Source organism: Salvelinus sp. IW2-2015, linkage group LG18, assembly GCF_002910315.2.
Source record: "Salvelinus sp. IW2-2015 linkage group LG18, ASM291031v2, whole genome shotgun sequence".
NCBI classification, from domain to species: Eukaryota; Metazoa; Chordata; class Actinopteri; order Salmoniformes; family Salmonidae; genus Salvelinus; species Salvelinus sp. IW2-2015.
In genome coordinates this window covers 28177865-28195441 of record NC_036858.1, presented here as the reverse complement: position 1 = coordinate 28195441, position 17577 = coordinate 28177865, and the positions used below count along the sequence as shown (strand labels likewise).

The following is a 17577-nucleotide window of genomic DNA, read 5'->3' as shown; positions in this document are numbered from 1 at the left end:
ACGTTTGGCTTTTTAGGCCAATAGTGGCTAACCAGGGGTGAGAGAACATCAATGTGGCTTTGATTGGATAGTAGCCGGGAGTTTTGTTAATGACAGTTTGCGGTTTTGATTGACCAGCTACTCATAAGTGGGCTGAGAGCTACTGGTAGCTCGCGATCTACCCTAAAGAATATGACCCAGGCCATAGAGGGGGGAAAACAGCCTGTACGACCCTGTTTTACAATTTGGAACAAATGCCGTATAGCCTTTTTCACACACAAAGTGGTGTGTGCAATCTATTTTCAACTCTTATGTCCCTGTCTCCCTCCAGGGCCAGTGGTGTATGTTCTAGACCTGTTTGACCGGCTCATCTCCAAGGCCTGTCCCTTTGCCGCCGCCGGCATCATGGTGGGCTCCATCTACTGGACCGCCGTCACGTACGGGGCTGTCACCGTCATGCAGGTGAGACCACCACACACACACACACACTAGGGTTTCCGTCAGGAAACAACGGGACCGGGAAGATTTTAATTTACCGGCCATTTGAGAAGTTTACCGGGACCCATATGCATTGGATGCGTAACCCGTAAGGGCGTCCACCAATGGTACTCAAAATGACAGAAATCACATTTAAAGATTATGGTAACTCATCTTAACAGAACATGCAACTCCTGTTATGAAGCAGCCAATAAAACATCATTTTCAAACATTTGCCGAAGTGCAATTGTAAACAGCGCATCTGATGCGAGSAGTTCCATATTAGAAACTTAGAAAGCGGGGGAATCTACAGATGCAACAACTAGAATGGGTTGCTAATAACCTCAACAAGTCTTCTCGCTCAACTGTGTTTATTTTCAGCGAACTTAACATGTGTAAATATTTGTTTGAACATAACAATATTCAACAACTGAAACATAAACTGAACAAGGTCCGCAGACATGTGACTAACAGAAATMGAATAATGTGTCTCTGAACAAAGAGGTGGGGGGGTTAAAATCAAAAGTAACAGTCAGTATCTGGTGTGGTCACCAGCTGCATTAAGTACTGCAGTGCATCTCCTCATGGACTGCACCAGATTTGCCAGTTCTTGCTGTGAGATGTTACCCCACTCTTCCACCAAGGCACCTGCAAATTCCCAGACATTTCTGGGGGAAATGGCCCTAGCCTCACCCTCAGATCCAACAGGTCCCACACGTTCTCAATGGGATTGAGATCTGGGCTCTTCGCTGGTCATGGCAGAACACTAACATTCCTGTCTTGCAGGAAATCATGCACAGGACGAGCAGTATGGCTGGTGGCATTGTCATGCTGGAGGGTCATGTCAGGATGAGCCTGCAGGAAGGGTACCACGTGAGGGAGGAGGATGTCTTCCCTGTAATGCACAGCATTGAGATTGCCTGCAATGACAACAAGCTCAGTCCGATGATACTGTGACACACCGCCCCAGACCATGACGGACCCTCCACCTGCAAATCAATCCCGCTCCAGAGTACAGSCCTCGGTGTAACGCTCATTCCTTTGACGATATACGTGAATCCGACCATGACCCCTGGTGAGACAAAAGCGTGACTCGTCAGTGAAGAGCACTTTTTGTCAGTCCTGTCTGGTCCATTGACGGTGGGTTTGTGCCCATAGGCGACATTGTTGCTGGGGGATGTCTGCCTTACAACAGGCCTACAAGCCCTCAGTCCAGCCTTTCTCAGCCTATTGCGGACAGTCTGAGCACTGATGGAGGGATTGTGCATTCCCGGTGTAACTCGGGCAGTTGTTGTTGCCATCCTGTCCCGCAGGTGTGATGTTCGGATGTACCGATCCTGTGCAGGTGTTGTTACACGTGGTCTGCCACTGCGAGGACGATCAGCTGTCCGTCCTGTCTACCGTCTGTAAGCTGTTAGTGTCTTAACGACCGTTCCACAGGTGCATATTCATTCATTGTTTATGGGTCAACGAACAAGCATGGGAAACAGTGTTTAAACCCTTTACAATGAAGATCTGTGAAGTTATTTGGATTTTTACGAATTATCTTTGAAAGACAGGGTCCTGAAAAGGGGACATTTCTTTTTTTTTTGCTGAGTTTGACTAGGATTGTGCATTTGGCTTCTGGGCAACAAAAGAAAGTTGATATGAAAACCAATAGAAAAGGCGAGAAATACTGGTTTCAATGGCATATGAGGAAGTCTTTATGAAAGAAATTGCCTCCACTTTTCTATGATCAGATTTTTACCTAGGCTACTTTGAAGCAAGGTAAGACATGGCTCATAATATGAAGTAATATGTTGAGGTTTCAAACAATGAAAGGGTGTCTGCACTTCCTGATTTAGCCTCGTTTTAGATTTGGTTAATTAAGAAACGCTACCGGCCATAACTGAATTCAAATGTGAGTTTGTTTCGTTGTGTGGTTTGATGTGGATGTCTGTGGGAAGGGTAAGCCAAATTATTTCGCCAGTTAGCTTCAGCCGGGTGGTGTGCGACTGTGGCAAAGTTAGTTTGACTTTGGATAGCCTATCTCTAGGGATAGTTAGGGAGCAGGGATTAACATGGGTAATCCGGGATCCTGTCACATTTCCCCAAAAAATAAAATGACAAGACCCGGGAAATTACAACATTTTCCCCAAAGTCGAACTAACGCAATTCCACAAAATATGTTACATGCACAGCAGCAGATTACCCAAAACATTTATAGCACATTATGCAAGCAGGTTGTCGCGTTGAAGCGTTTAGCCTAGCGTATTTACTTCGTACAAGGTCGCCATAAATTCAAAACACATGCGTTATTGACATTGCCGGACTGCACACGCGACTCGAATGCAGTTAGTAAACCCCTACGGTATAGCCTATAAAATTTTGCTTGCTTCCTTGAGCTGTCAATGTGACTCTTCAGATAGTCACAAATCTGATAGGCCTATGCACAATTCACTACATAGGTATCTCTGTCACAGACATGAATTCTGTAACAATTCAGAGGCAGGAGGGAAATATCCTGTCCTAGAGCCTAGGCCAGTGTTCCCCAACTGGTTTTATTTGGGCCCCCAAGTTCTCTGAGCCCAAAAGAATTGTTGGACATAAAAAACTGTAAAAACACCAGGAAATCAGCTCCAAATCCCTCTTATCTCAGAATCCTGGCATATGACCATATCTTGGTTTTACGCACACCTTAAATTATATTATTTAAGCTACTCCCTTAAATGCTATCATGGGCAGAAAACCCAGTTCATCTCCATCGTTCATTTAAGTTCATGCGTCATTTATAACAAAACCTTTCAATATTGTCAATAATTTCCATGACTATTTCACTAGTGAAGTGGAAAAGCTCAGAAGTGAAATGACATTGAACAGTGAACCATCATATTTTTGTATAAAAAAATAATAATAATGAAAGAACGATTGCTGTTTTGAATTTGGTCAAGTTAGTGTGGGAGAGGTGGAAAAAATCCATACTGATAAGCCACCAGGTATAGACAACCTTTATGGAAAACTATTGAGAATGGTAGCTGACCGTATTGCCACCCCTGTTTGATATATATTTAACCAAAGCTTAAAGGAGTGTATCCACAGGTGTGTAAGGACGCTAAAGTAATTCCACTGCCTAAAAATAGTAAAGCACCCTTTACTGGCTCTAACAGCCGCCCAATCAGTTTGCTGCCTGTTCTTAGTAAACTGATAGAGAATTGTTTGACCAAATACGATGCTATTTTTCAGAGAACAAGTTAACTACTGACTTTCAGCATGGATATAGAAAAGGTCACTCAACTCAGATGACAGATGATTGGTTAAAAGAAATTAATAATAAGATGATAGTTGGAGCTTTATTGTTAAGATTTCAGTGCAGCCTGTGATGTTATTGATCATAAATTGTTATTGCTATGGCTTTACATCACCTGCCATCACATGGTTGGAGTTATTTATCCATTAGAACCCAGAGAGTGTTCTTCAATGGAAGCTTCTCTAACATCAGATATGTAAAGTACAGTGTCCCACAGGGCAGTTGCCTTGGGCAGTTACTCTTCTCTATTTTTACAAATAATTTGCCACTGGTCTTACACAAAGCTAGAATCAATTACTATGCGGATTATTCCACACTACATGTCAGCACCCAAAGCCAGTGAGCTCACTGAAATTCTAAATAAGCAGTTACAGTCAGTATCAGAATGGGAGATTAATAATAAACGGATCTTAAATCAAACTAAAATCATTGTATTTGGTTCAAAACATTCTTGAAGACCTAAAACCTCAAGTGGAGTTTTCCATAAAGTTCGAGACCATTGATCAAGTTGAGGAAGCTCAATTCCTAGGTATACCATTTGGATGTTCAATTATCATGGTCAAGTCATATTGGCAAAGACGTTGTGAAGATGGGAAGGTGTATGTATGTTATAAAAAAATATGTATTTATTTTACCAGGTTAAATAAATAAAATGGACATACCCCTGTTTATAAGAATATGTTCTGTGTTTTTTACACACAAATCAACTGTAGTAGCTGTCCCTGACAAAAAAAAATATTGGTCGACCAAGGCATGTATTTTTCCATATATAGAGTGTGTGTTTTAATAAAAATCAACTATATGTACTGAGCTTGTCTTAAGCACGCTTTTTAATTAAATAATTAAGACCCACAAATGACTCAAGAGGGAGCCAGATGGCCTAACCAGAAGAAAAAAGCCTGTTTCCAGCCCTCCTCCCYCTGCCGTTGGCCTTCGCAGATTCTGCCGTTACACTCCTGAAGTTGCCGGGAATAGGCTACACCAGGGGTTGGCACCCTTTTCCATTTGGAGTGTCAATTTATCCTACCATTTCTACTGATCTGCATGCCAGTTGTCATTTTCATATGCTCATTTTTGTGGAACAATTTAATTTATAATAGTCTATCTCAAAGTCATTGTCTGTGGTTAATCTACATTCTATRTAAATTATAAAAATCTTAAAGTAACTTCTGTTGCCATTGCCAACTATGTAAAAGTAGCCTACATAAAGCCAACAAATAAAAACATTGCACCCTGCAGGTAGAAAATATCCTGATAAAAATAAATATCCTATAAATCCCATTGCTGGACACGTATCAACTGTCGGCCTGAAGCTCACGCAAACAAACTTGCGACATTGTATAAAATATTCTGGGCCATTAGAGTTTCCCGCGACAGTGAGCTCGGGACAGACACAGCTGAAGGCTATTTGTTCAAGGGATAATAAATAATCAGGTATTTTATGATGTTTCCACTGGATCAGAGCATTACATTTTTCCCTTCTATGCCGAGTGGTTATCAAAAGGGAGAGAGTTGGGAATATTTTTCAAATACGTTGAGGAACTATTGTCATTCTCAATGGATTCTTAACAGGCTTTGTTTACTTGCTGTTTGAGGTGAAGAAAAAATACTTTGAGAAGCTTCACAATACAAGTCAAATACTATGACATCTCAAACTGTGCGCGACCTTACTCAACATTGACAGGAGTGCTCCAAACAAAAGACAATGAATGAATTGCCAAAACTCGTAAATGTAATTAAATAAACCAAAACTTGTGAGAAACAAGTGTAGCATATGTTGTGAGATCTGCAAACGTGTCCACTCTGACAATGAGAATGTTAAACGAATGCAATAATAATACACTGCTCAAAAAAATAAAGGGAACACTAAAATAACACATCCTAGATCTGAATGAATGAAATATTCTTATTAAATACTTTTTTCTTTACATAGTTGAATGTGCTGACAACAAAATCACACAAAAATTATCAATGGAAATCAAATTTATCAACCCATGGAGGTCTGGATTTGGAGTCGCACTCAAAATTAAAGTGGAAAACCACACTACAGGCTGATCCAACTTTGATGTAATGTCCTTAGAACAAGTCAAAATGAGGCTCAGTAGTGTGTGTGGCCTCCACGTGCCTGTATGACCTCCCTACAACGCCTGGGCATGCTCCTGATGAGGTGGCGGATGGTCTCCTGAGGGATCTCCTCCCAGACCTGGACTAAAGCATCCGCCAACTGGATGGAGCGAGACATGATGTCCCAGATGTGCTCAATTGGATTCAGGTCTGGGGAACGGGCGGGCCAGTCCATAGCATCAATGCCTTCCTCTTGCAGGAACTGCTGACACACTCCAGCCACATGAGGTCTAGCATTGTCTTGCATTAGGAGGAACCCAGGGCCAACCGCACCAGCATATGGTCTCACAAGGGGTCTGAGGATCTCATCTCGGTACCTAATGGCAGTCAGGCTACCTCTGGCGAGCACATGGAGGGCTGTGCGGCCCCGCAAAGAAATGCCACCCCACACCATGACTGACCCACCGCCAAACCGGTCATGCTGGAGGATGTTGCAGGCAGCAGAACGTTCTCCACAGCGTCTCCAGACTSTSWCYRSTSTSWCARGTGCTCAGTGTGAACCTGCTTTCATCTGTGAAGAGCACAGGGCGCCAGTGGCGAATTTGCCAATCTTGGTGTTCTCTGGCAAATGCCAAACGTCCTGCACGGTGTTGGGCTGTAAGCACACCCCCACCTGTGGACGTCGGGCCCTCATACCACCCTCATGGAGTCTGTTTCTGACCGTTTGAGCAGACACATGCACATTTGTGGCCTGCTGGAGGTCATTTTGCAGGGCTCTGGCAGTGCTCCTCCTTGCACAACGACGGAGGTAGCGGTCCTGCTGCTGGGTTGTTGCCCTCCTACGGCCTCCTCCACGTCTTGTGTTGTTTAAGTGTTCCCTTTATTTTTTTGAGCAGTGTATATTGAATGCATTAACAGAAATTACCGTAACCAAAGAAACATTGTAGATTAGAACAAACATTGTAGATCTTGTCCCATCTTGATTACTGTCTGGTAATAGGGTCAAGTTCAGCGAAGAAAGCCCTAGCAAAGCTGCAGCTGGTTCAGAGCAGAGCAGCACGCCCTTAACTGCACATACAGAACTAACATTAGCAGATTAACTGCTTCTCTTCTAGTTTTTATGAGAAATATAACTGTGAATAAAATTCCAGATTGTCTGTATAATCAATTAACATTCATCTCAGACACCCGTACATATCACGCCACCAGGGGTCTCTTCACAGTCACCAAGTCCAAAACAAATTCACGGACACGCACTGTATTATACAGAGGCATGATCGCATGGAACTCCCTTCCATCTCCAATTACTCAAGCAAACAGCAAAATTACCTTTAAAAAACGGATTAAACAACGGATTAAACATCTTTTGGAACGGCGGTGACTGTGAGGGGACACACGCAAACGCAGACACACACACTCCTCGCTATTTTTCTTGTATTATTTGCATAGTTTTTTTGTTGTATTATTTGTATCATTGTATTTTAAATTTGTGTGACAGTGTCAGTGTTTTGTTACTTGCCTTTTTGTTCCGATTTTTGTTGTTGTTGTGGACCCCAGGAAGAGTAGCTGATGCTTCTGCAAAAGTGAATGGGGATCCAACTAAACAAAGCAAAACAAATGGGGACATCTGATTTTTGCAGTACTTCCTGGGACTCTAGGGATACATTTTTATTATTCTCGGTATTGAAACTTGGTAGATTTTCGGGAAAATATTAATCCCTGTTAGGGACATCAATAAATTACACAATGTAACTAGCCCCATGGGGATATTGAATGTCAAACCAAATTGATGGGTCGAATGGAGCTGTGCTCCGAATTGATGATTACTTGGGTGCTTCCAGCTGTGGGCAGCATTAAACCCAACCCATGGAAAACTGTTACGATACCCTTCATTCCAATTTCTTCCTATTTCGCAAATATATCTGTTTTGGACGAGACTGACTTCATGACCAAACTATTTACACTTTCCTTTTGAAAAATTTGGGAACACTTTAAGTTTTAATCTAAATAAATGCTTCTGGTGTACTATATAGTATCTCGCAATCTGTCGCGTCCAAGTCTCTATGACCAACTTCAAACAGAATATTGAATAATAGGCTGAGCAAAGTAGCGAAATTTTAAAGAGCAGTACGACGATATATAGTATATGTTTTCAAAATGCATACTGCCTCCAGCTCACATTGCAAAGTGGTAGGTGACACGCTGGTAGCCTGCATACCGTTGCCTATGCACTTGAATGGCGAATGAGAGGCACGCTTCAATTACCAGTTGAGAAATAAAACAACTGTTTTAAACACGTGATTGCATTTAAAATGATTGCGCAATGACTGGACTTATAAAAACACATGTTTCACTCCAGCAGCAACAAGCTGAGGAGCTGCAACAGCAGCTCTAGTGCTGTCTGGCAAGTGGTATTCCGCTCAAAATAGGCTCTGTACGCTGTGCGAGTGTGATAAATAAGATGCACGATGACCTTGCTTACATTTATTTGTATATGATCACGTATTTTTATTATGTGTGGGAATACTTGGGAACAGATTTCAAAACTGTAAATCACGTGGAGCTGATTTCCTGGTGTTTTTACAGTATTTTATATCCAACAATTATAAAATAAATACAAATTTGCTCAGAAAACCTGGGGGAGGGGGAGGCTAATAAAGCCACCCATGGGCCAAATTTGTCCCACGCCGCCAGTTGGGGAACCCTGCTATAGACCGATAAGCATAAATGTCAAATGTATTTACATCGCCTGATTTTTCCATCTATGAATAAAAAATAACGGTAGGGTTTTTCTCTCAGTCAATTTGGCCGGCAACAGTTTTGTTTATCGGCCAAACGCTGGCAATTACCGGGCTGACTGAAACCCTCACACACACACACACACTGAGGGTTAAATCCACCATATTTATTCTTAACGTTATTGTCTTCTGATGGCTTTCGTCGACTTCCTAGTGTGGCCGTGTTGATCYATAGACTATGGCTGCGTTTTGAAATGGCAGTGCACGACATAGGTAACAGGGTGCCATTTCAGACGCACTTTATCGTCAAGCTATCCATCTTCACCACGGTGTCCGCTCTTTCCCTGTGCCCAGGTGGTGGGCCATAAGGAGGGCCTGGATGTGATGGAGCGGGCAGACCCCTTGTTCCTGCTCATCGGCCTGCCCACCATCCCCGTCATGCTGATCCTGGGGAAGATGATCCGCTGGGAAGACTACGTGCTGCGCCTCTGGAGGAAGTACTCCAACAAGCTGCAGATCCTCAACAGCATCTTCCCAGGTCAGAACGGACACATTGGTAGGAATGCAAACCGTTCTGCAACACCACGTTCTTCTACTACAATGGGTGGAATTCTGTGAKTTCGTTGTGTGTGTCTGTACAATGAAGTGTGGGTGATAAAGCTGTTATTATGTGCTTGGAGGATGCTACCTGTGTTAAAGGTTGTTCTAATGTTCTGTGATCATTGTGTGTGTGTGTGTGTTGTGTGGTGTGTTGGATATAGAACGCGGAGAGGTAGCCCTGTCCATTGGGGCTTGTGGAGGTCCAGTAGCAGTGGGTTTTTCCACTGAGCTCATCATCAAGGACAGTGATTGATGTGGGGAGAAACCGGACCCCAGGGCTCAGCTGGAACCTTCAACCTTTTTCTCCTGCAGTCTCAGCTTGCTGGGCAAGAGCAGGCGTACATCTTTTACCCCCCCCCCCCCCCACTCGGCTGCCCAAAATAAAGATACTGGTGCCAGATTTACTCAGTGGCTGGCACACCTTTTTTCTCTCATCACTTGATGAATGTGTATTTGTGTGTCTTTGTGTATTTGTGTGTCTAGCAAAACACACCACAACGCACTCACACATTCTGACCTGCCCCCTCTGTCTCTCTCAGGATTGGGTGTCCGTGCTCGTATCCCGGCGGAGGCAGCCCCCTGGCAGACCACGTGTCAGCCACAGGATCCTGTGTGGTGCCCTGGTATTCCCTACCATCGCCCCATCGTGGGCAAACTCATGTTCAGCAGTGTCAACTCCAACCTGCAGAGGACATTCTGGTGGGTAACACAACGTCAGGCATACACACAGAGAGTGGGCATGGGGCTTGGCATTGTAGTTATCTTGACCACATATTCTTCCTATATTAGTGATTGCAGGTTTTTTTGCCATGCAATACCTGTACTAGCTCCTCCCGCTACTGGCCCATTCTGAGGTAACTGTGCGTTAGTTGGCGTAAGTTAATAGTAGTTATTCGCATGAATTTAGGATGTAGGAATGTACCCTGCAAGGCAGGCTGTAGTCAACTTGATCAACTGGATGTAGTCGATCAACAGTGCCATCCGTTTTGTCACCAAAGCCCCATATACTACCCACCACTGCTGACCTGGTTATCTCTCGTTGCGGCCCTACTACATATTCGTCGCCAAACCCACTGGCTCCAGGTCATCTATAAGTCTTTGCTCGGTAAAGCCCCGCCTTACCTCAGCTCACTGGTCACCATAGCAACACCCACCCGTAGCATGCCCTCCAGCAGGTGTATTTCACTGGTCATCCCCAAAGCCAACACTTACTTTGGCCGCCTTTCCTTCCAGTTCTCTGCTGCCAGTGACTGGAACAAATTGCTAAAATCTCTGAAGCCTTATATCTCCCTCTCTAACTTTAACTTTAAGCATCAGCTGTCAGAGCAGCTTACCGATCACTGTACCTGTAAACAGCCAATCTGTAAATAGCACACCCAACTACCTCATCCCCATATTGTTATTTATCCTCTTGTTCTTTTGCACCCCAGTATCTCTACTTGCACATCATCATTTGCACATTTATCACTCCAGTGTTAATGCTACATTGTAATTATTTCGCCTCTATGGCCTTYCATCCCTACTCTTCTACATTTGCACACACTGTACATAGATTGTGTTATTGACTGTACGTTTGTTTATGTGTAACTCTGTTGTTTGTGTCGTACTGCTTTGCTTTATCTTGGCCAGGTCGCAGTTGTAAATGAGAACTTATTCTCGGCTGGCCTACCTGGTTAAATAAAGGTGAAATAAAAATAAATAAAACCAGGGCTTTATGCCTCCTTGTGACCCGTCACCCCTGTGGGCCCCACACACACACACACACACACACACCTGAGAGTGCGCTGACAGCCAGGTAACCAGAGTGGCAGGGCTCGTCTGTCATATGACCTGCGTTGCCCCCTCTGGACATTGCAGCCCCACGCAAACACTCACACTCAAGTTCCCTTTAAACTCACTTAGCATTAGAGCAACAAAACCACCTGATCTCATGGTTCTATTAGTAAATTACTCAATGGAGGCTTTGTTGGCACTGACATGCAGAGGGGTACATGTATTGTCCTATGGCAGGTTATAGTGGACCGCTTTAAGGATATTCTGTTTATTCCCTGGCTGCTACAGTATTAGAGAACAATACATTAAGAACATCAATTCATTGGGCCATGGACTCTACAAAGTGTCGAAAGTAGACTTAGTTGTGTCAAGTTGGCTGGATGTCCTTTGGGTGGTGGACCATTCTTTATACACACGGGAAACTGTTGAGCATGAAAAACCCAGAGGGGTTGCAGTTCTTGACACATTCAAACCGGTGCGCCTGGAACCTACTACCGTACCCCGTTCAAAGGCACTTAAAATATTTTGTCTTGCCCATTTACCCTCTGAATGGCACACATACAATCATGTCTCAAGGCTTACAAATCCTTCTTTAACCCGTCTCCTCCCTTATCATCTACACTGATTTGAGGTGGATTTAACAGGTGACGTCAATAAGGGATCGTAGCGTTCACCTGGCCCGTCTGTCATGGAAAGAGCAGCTGTTCCTAATGTTTTGTACAATCAGTGTATCTTGTAGCAAATAGAAAAACCAGACAGAGCAGCAAGATAAATTATTTGATGCATGCGAGCTGAGTGTTGGTGACCCCTCCTTGGCACTGTGCTTACCCTTAGTTATTTTTGTCCTGTCTGCAGGGTGGGATTGCYTTTGTGGCCGTCAAGGGAGCGTTCAAGGTGTACTTCAAACAGCAGCAGTACCAGAGGCAAGCCCACCGCAAGATCCTCAACTTTACCGAGACAGAGGAGGCCTGAGAAGGGCCTTGGACAGACAGACATATTGATACACAGGGGGAGTGGACGGAGCATGACAGTGAACTCTGAGCAGGAACACTGTCGGACATAGGGATCATTGGCGCCCCCTAACTCTTACACCCCTCTAAGTAGCCTCGCCTCACCTCGTTCTGTTTCTGCTCTTTAGGGAGTCATCGTCGTATGCGGCTGACATTCGTGCTGTGTGATTATCACCGTGTTCTATTTTGTTTTTAAAACATTCAAAGGAGAAGAGACGAGACAAGAACACTGATACAGACATGCGTGCAAACACACACACTGAGTGTGCTCATGCATATTCCACACAGGAGCTCTTTTTTTTGTGAAATGTGACTTGTAACTGCTATGTTGCTGTAGCAATTTTTGTTTGTTTTAATCAAGTAACCAGTGCTTGTTGTACTTTAACAAGATACATCTGGGGCACGTGTAATTATTAGACAGGAAAGTTTTATAAATAATTGTCTTACTGTTAATTTTGCAGTTTTMAAATTCTGTTTGCCAATGAGGAATATTGTTTTCCTGTATTGAATGTGTTTTAAGAGAAATTAGATATTTTATCACTAAAGGGTGATTATTTGAATGAGGAAGAACCTTTTACCTGCTCCCCTAAGACATTGTTGCCACGTTTCCATTGGTAAATATCCKCAGACCTATAATACATACTCTCCATTATTTAGAAGCACAGTACAAACATAAGTGGGATTCTGTACATACAGTAATTGCACAATATGTATCGGATAAAACATTCAAGGGTATTTCTTTTGTCAAATGCCTAGAAGTGTTGTCATTAGTTCTGTTTGTAGCTGATTTTGTGTAATTGTCTTCTACTCATGAGATGACAGAGAATGTGATGTGTAAGACTYCAATGGGGAGGTGGGTGGATGGATGATATAGATCTGACACGTGCTGCATTACCTTCTAAATGAGAGCATAAAATGACATGTCCACTGAATAAAGGTGAGATTGATGTCTCTTTTAACCCAAATCGCATATTCCGCCACATATTTCCTTGCTAACGCCACCACTTGCTTTGTTTTTTAGTATATATATATTATATATATCAAGGCAGTCACATAATAACCCATTCTGTAACTACTCTTTATTCTAAAAGTGCGGTATAACCAGTATACAGTACATTACGTGTGTGAAAAAGGCATGCCATAAACCAATCATTTGATTATTTAATATTATTGTGCACATCTCTTTTAGCTGTGCCTGGTATGCTCCAATAATCTGCTGTGGTCAGCTCAGCTTTTACATTAACTCTAAAGAAAATATATTATGCCAAAAGTGACATTTGAAGTTATTAATTGTATTGTACAGACATTGTTTCTCAATTTATAGTTTCATGGTGGATTGTGAATAAATGTATTTTTTCAAACCTTGAAGTGGATGTGTTCATGCTAAGATCCAGGGGCCTCATTTATAAAACGGATTTACGATCAATTTTGATCTTAAGTATGATTTATGCAGAAAACCATGTGTAAGTAATTATTTAGAAAACCTTACTTTGACGTGGAAATGATCTTCTCTAGGCAAAGTCTAGACTTGACATAAGTAATTTACCTGCTGGTTATGTAGGGGTGTTGCCGTTTGGGACCCATAAGCATCCAAGCCTGTGGTGAACTTTGCATTAGCTTTATGAACAATTTGTTAAGGAATGATCAATTGTAAAAGTGTGAGGAATTAATTGCCAGACGCAAGGTGTTTTGAATTAAAAACAGGATGCGATGTTCTATAAATAGTGTGTCAAATTTGAAAAAAGTAACCATGGCTGTTCTTGCGTTATTGGAAAACATTGAAAACTGTGCTTTTAGAAGGGAGAGTTTTCAGAGACCGGAATGACTTTTTTGCGCATGATGATCCATGGCTTATAAATCGTTATCGTCTCCCAATAAATGTTCCGTTAGATTTGTGCGTGGATTTAGCCCCTAATCTGGAAAGGAAGACACTGTAATCATGCTATACCCATATATGTCCAAGTACTATCCACTCTGGGATTCCTCGCACCTGGGACATTCCAGGGGGAAATGAGTGACAGGTCGGGTATATCACAGCCATCATTCAGCCGCATCCTGCCACAAGTGATCTCATCTTCCAAAAAGTTTGCTTTTCTCTTTTGGTCCATWCCTGACTAAACCCTCATTTGTGCTAGCATTCTATAAGGGGAAATCGCTGATTGTAAATTAGAGATTTATAGATCACCGGTGCGTAAATAACAAATGGGCTTCTTTACAACCTGCTTAAGGTTTTTTATGCTCAGTATCTTTTATGAATCGAACGTAAGCACACGTATAAATCTAATAACATTTTTATGAMGCCCCAGATGTATATTGTAGGACTGATTCTATCCAAATTTCATAAACATGAACAAGGGGCTAATATGGCTCAAAAAAGGCTTGAATGAATCATTCAACATTTCCGCATTACTGAGCCATGAACATGTCTGCACCAACCAATCACAATCAGCCAATTGACAGCAGTTTCAAATCGAATTTTATTTGTCACGGGTGAAAACCTATGGTGAACCGCTTACCTACACCTGACAGTCTCGCCTAAACTCCTTCCATTAGGACACTTTCATTTGATCAGGCTGGTATTCATTAGGGCACACCATTTGAAAACAAGCGTTTATCTGACAAGTTCAGGTAGTCCCTTCTGGTTTCAGTAATTTCAGTCAAATGAATAGTACCCAGTTTCTCAAAGTGAACCCACATCTAGTTATTCCCATGTTCYAGTCTGTACTGATTACTTATCATCCCTCCTTTAAAACAATGCAGCATTAAGTTAACATTACAGTTGATTGATAGGCCTGAGGACGTATGGGAGATCACATAAACCTGATATTTGCTGTATTATAGTGGTTGGCTTGACTTAGCAAGGCTTGTTAACACCTGAAACACCAGGCCATGCTTTACACAGACATGGCAATGACATGACTCCAATCCACACAGAAAACAGCCAGTTCCGCTTTTCAATATCAATGTGTCCGTTTTTAGGCTGGATGAGAGCAAGGACCCGAGAACGCAGTGCAGTGTGTCCCCCCTCTACATAACAGTACAGAGACCATTTAAGTTTAAATCCACACTGGTCTCCAATTCACAAGAGTTTATTGCTTAGTGAGAAGTGCATATTGAGAAACAGGCCTGACTACAACTTCACCCTCCATGGGCCTCTTTMGAACCCCTACAGCCAAAACATGATTATTTAAAGGGTGTTCTGAGAAAATACTAGACTGAAAATCAGTTTACCCCACCAGACATTCTAAAACAGTCCTATATAACGTTTTTCTGAAGGACAGCATCCCCACTGAGCACAGATGTCAATTCCAGGTTGGTTCAATGTAGTTTTCATTGAAATGACATAGAAACAAAGTTGATCCAACCAGTGTGTGCCCAGTGGGTCTTTAAGTGTGCCGCCAAAATCCTGTTCCAAGTCTGACCCACAGAGACAAAGTGCAGTTGGCTGACTGTCAAACTCCACACACACACTGCTGTACTGTGTATCCAGCTGACTGCACCAGCTATAGAGTTAAATCTCTATTGCTCCAGCTTTGTAAGAGACCTTCACTGCCAGAGAATGAAAGGGGGGTGGCGATTGGTCAAAGTCACAAGCTAATTCTCAAAATGGAGAAAGATGGGGGGGGGCTATGCAAGAACTCAGTAGTCAAACACTTGATTAAAATAACAATATAAATAATAAAAGCTATAAAACTAATTTATGACCCGAAACAATTAAATACAGACATTTAAAATATGTTTATTTTTCTTCAATCTCAAATAAAAGCAAAAAGCAAAAGATTGAGGTACCCTGAGATGATGCTCAGATAATACAACCCTGTAGAAAGCACTAGCTAAAAAGAAAAGCTTCATGAACACGCCTCGCCACCAAATAAGCAGTTTTAAAACAACTCCTCAAAGGGCCCCGACATTTTACTAGTTTAAATAAAAATAAAAGTCAGATCTCAAAACGTGTACATTATGGATTAAAATAGAAACATTTCCATAAGGCTGATAATTGTTTTTGTCATAAAACAGAAATTGTCTAAAATCATGTGTTGCAGTCATTATTTAAACACAAAGTGTCTTCGTGATAACAATTCGGCCAGTTGTCACCGTGCCGACGCGTCGCACGAGTACATAAGAGAAATGTATGTGTCCAGCGTGTTTGAAATGAAATGTGCACCCTTGCAGAGCTAACCACCTACTTCAACAGCTTCACAACACCATAATCATTAACTAACTGTTTATTCTCACCACAGCAGCATGTCCTTGTGGCTAAGCTGAATAAAAACACTTCCATCATGAAGTATCAAGGGGTACTTGTGATGTTTACAGGGTTCTGGCCTTGAGGTTCTTTAAGTCAGTACTATCCCTCTACAAACAGTCTATACAATGTCGGGAATGTGTGTTGGTGGGGTTTTCGATGAGACTAAAACAAAAATGAGTTTTTGTGTGTCCTCTACTATCACACTGAGCTATGATGAGAACCACAGCTAAGTTGTATGAATCACACGCATTTCCAAGCACCTCTAYTGGCCTCTCCAGTTTACACACACACGTCAGATGAGTGTGTTCCAGACTCCAGTTGCCACAGGGGGGGCATAGAGGGACAGAGCAGGGTCCCCCAGCAACCTCATGCTGCTTGGTCCTCACAGTTTGGCAGCCATGAAGTTGATGTGAGTGAATGGCTTGGCCAGGGGAAAGAGGGGCAGGCTCCTCTTGAACTCAGTCATGTCCTGCACCAACGTAGGCTGCAGAGAGAGATGGACAGGTCAGTATGTTACACACCAACACTGCTGTGCTAATGGAACACACAGAGTAAGGTGAATACAAATTACCTGTGGCAGGGATGGGGCAGGGGCCAGGTTGACATCATTCTGGGCAGGGAACTCTCCCACGACGGGGCCTAAACAAAAGACAGAGACATTTCAATATAACTGTTAAGAACAGTCAAATCAAAATATTTCACACTAACAAACCAATTTAAATGTATATCCTCCAACCCAAAAACTCTCCATCACTAGTACAATACTCACAGGAGTCCATCTCCCTAGACAGGACATGCACAGACACCTTGTGCCTCTTTGGTGCGTCCACCGCCAACAGATCCTACAAAGGACAGGATTTTGATAGACAGAGAGAAGAGACAGACCATTTAATAGAAGCCTTTATTTAGTTCACTGTCCTAGAAAAATTCAGCAGCGACACCCCACTGCTGCTAAATAGTTGCTGCTACTCTCAAAAATATATATATTTTTAAACATCTAATGGTTATTTTTAACAAATATTTCTGCCGAGAAGCGCTTTTAAAGGGATAGTGTGAGATTTTGGCAAGTAAGCACTTTTCATTCCCAGAGTCAGATGAACTCATGAATACCATTGTTATAGCTGCGTGCAGTTTGAAGTTGCTAACTAGCGTTAGCGCAATTGCCAACTAGCGTTAGCGCCATGACGAGGTCTATGGTAACAGCTAGCATGCTCATTGTGATAACTTCCTTCAAACGACACTCACACATTAAAATGGTATCTATGAGAAAAAAGTAGAAAAAGGTTAATTCCCTAAATCTCACAATATCTCTTTAAGATCAGAATTTGTAGCAAACAGAGTGAGCAGTGGCATGAATGAGAGCCACGAGCGATTGTGACTCATCTCCCTACAGTGCATCAG

The 17577-nt window shown here is 42.5% G+C and overlaps 2 protein-coding genes across 5 annotated transcripts in view; one reads left to right on the top strand and one right to left on the bottom strand.

Moving 5' to 3' along the window:
* The window catches only part of LOC111978210 (E3 ubiquitin-protein ligase MARCHF5), a 63390-nt gene extending 53739 nt beyond the window's left edge, over nt 1-9651 (top strand). Inside the window, exons 3-4 of the mRNA XM_070448414.1 lie at nt 311-441; nt 8899-9651. Of these exons, the coding sequence (XP_070304515.1) occupies nt 311-441; nt 8899-9162 (395 nt within the window). The 3' untranslated portion in view covers nt 9163-9651. The remainder of the gene's footprint in view (nt 1-310; nt 442-8898) is intronic.
* A 6421-nt stretch (nt 9652-16072) lies between these two features.
* The window catches only part of LOC111977826 (insulin-degrading enzyme), a 43694-nt gene continuing 42189 nt past the window's right edge, over nt 16073-17577 (bottom strand). For all 4 annotated transcript variants that reach the window (XM_024007534.2, XM_024007531.2, XM_024007533.2 and 1 more), the window contains 3 exons: nt 16946-17018; nt 16748-16815; nt 16073-16660 (listed from right to left, as the gene is read on the bottom strand). In XM_024007534.2, coding sequence (XP_023863302.1) covers nt 16559-16660; nt 16748-16815; nt 16946-17018 — 243 coding nt within the window. In that variant the 3' untranslated portion in view covers nt 16073-16558. The remainder of the gene's footprint in view (nt 16661-16747; nt 16816-16945; nt 17019-17577) is intronic.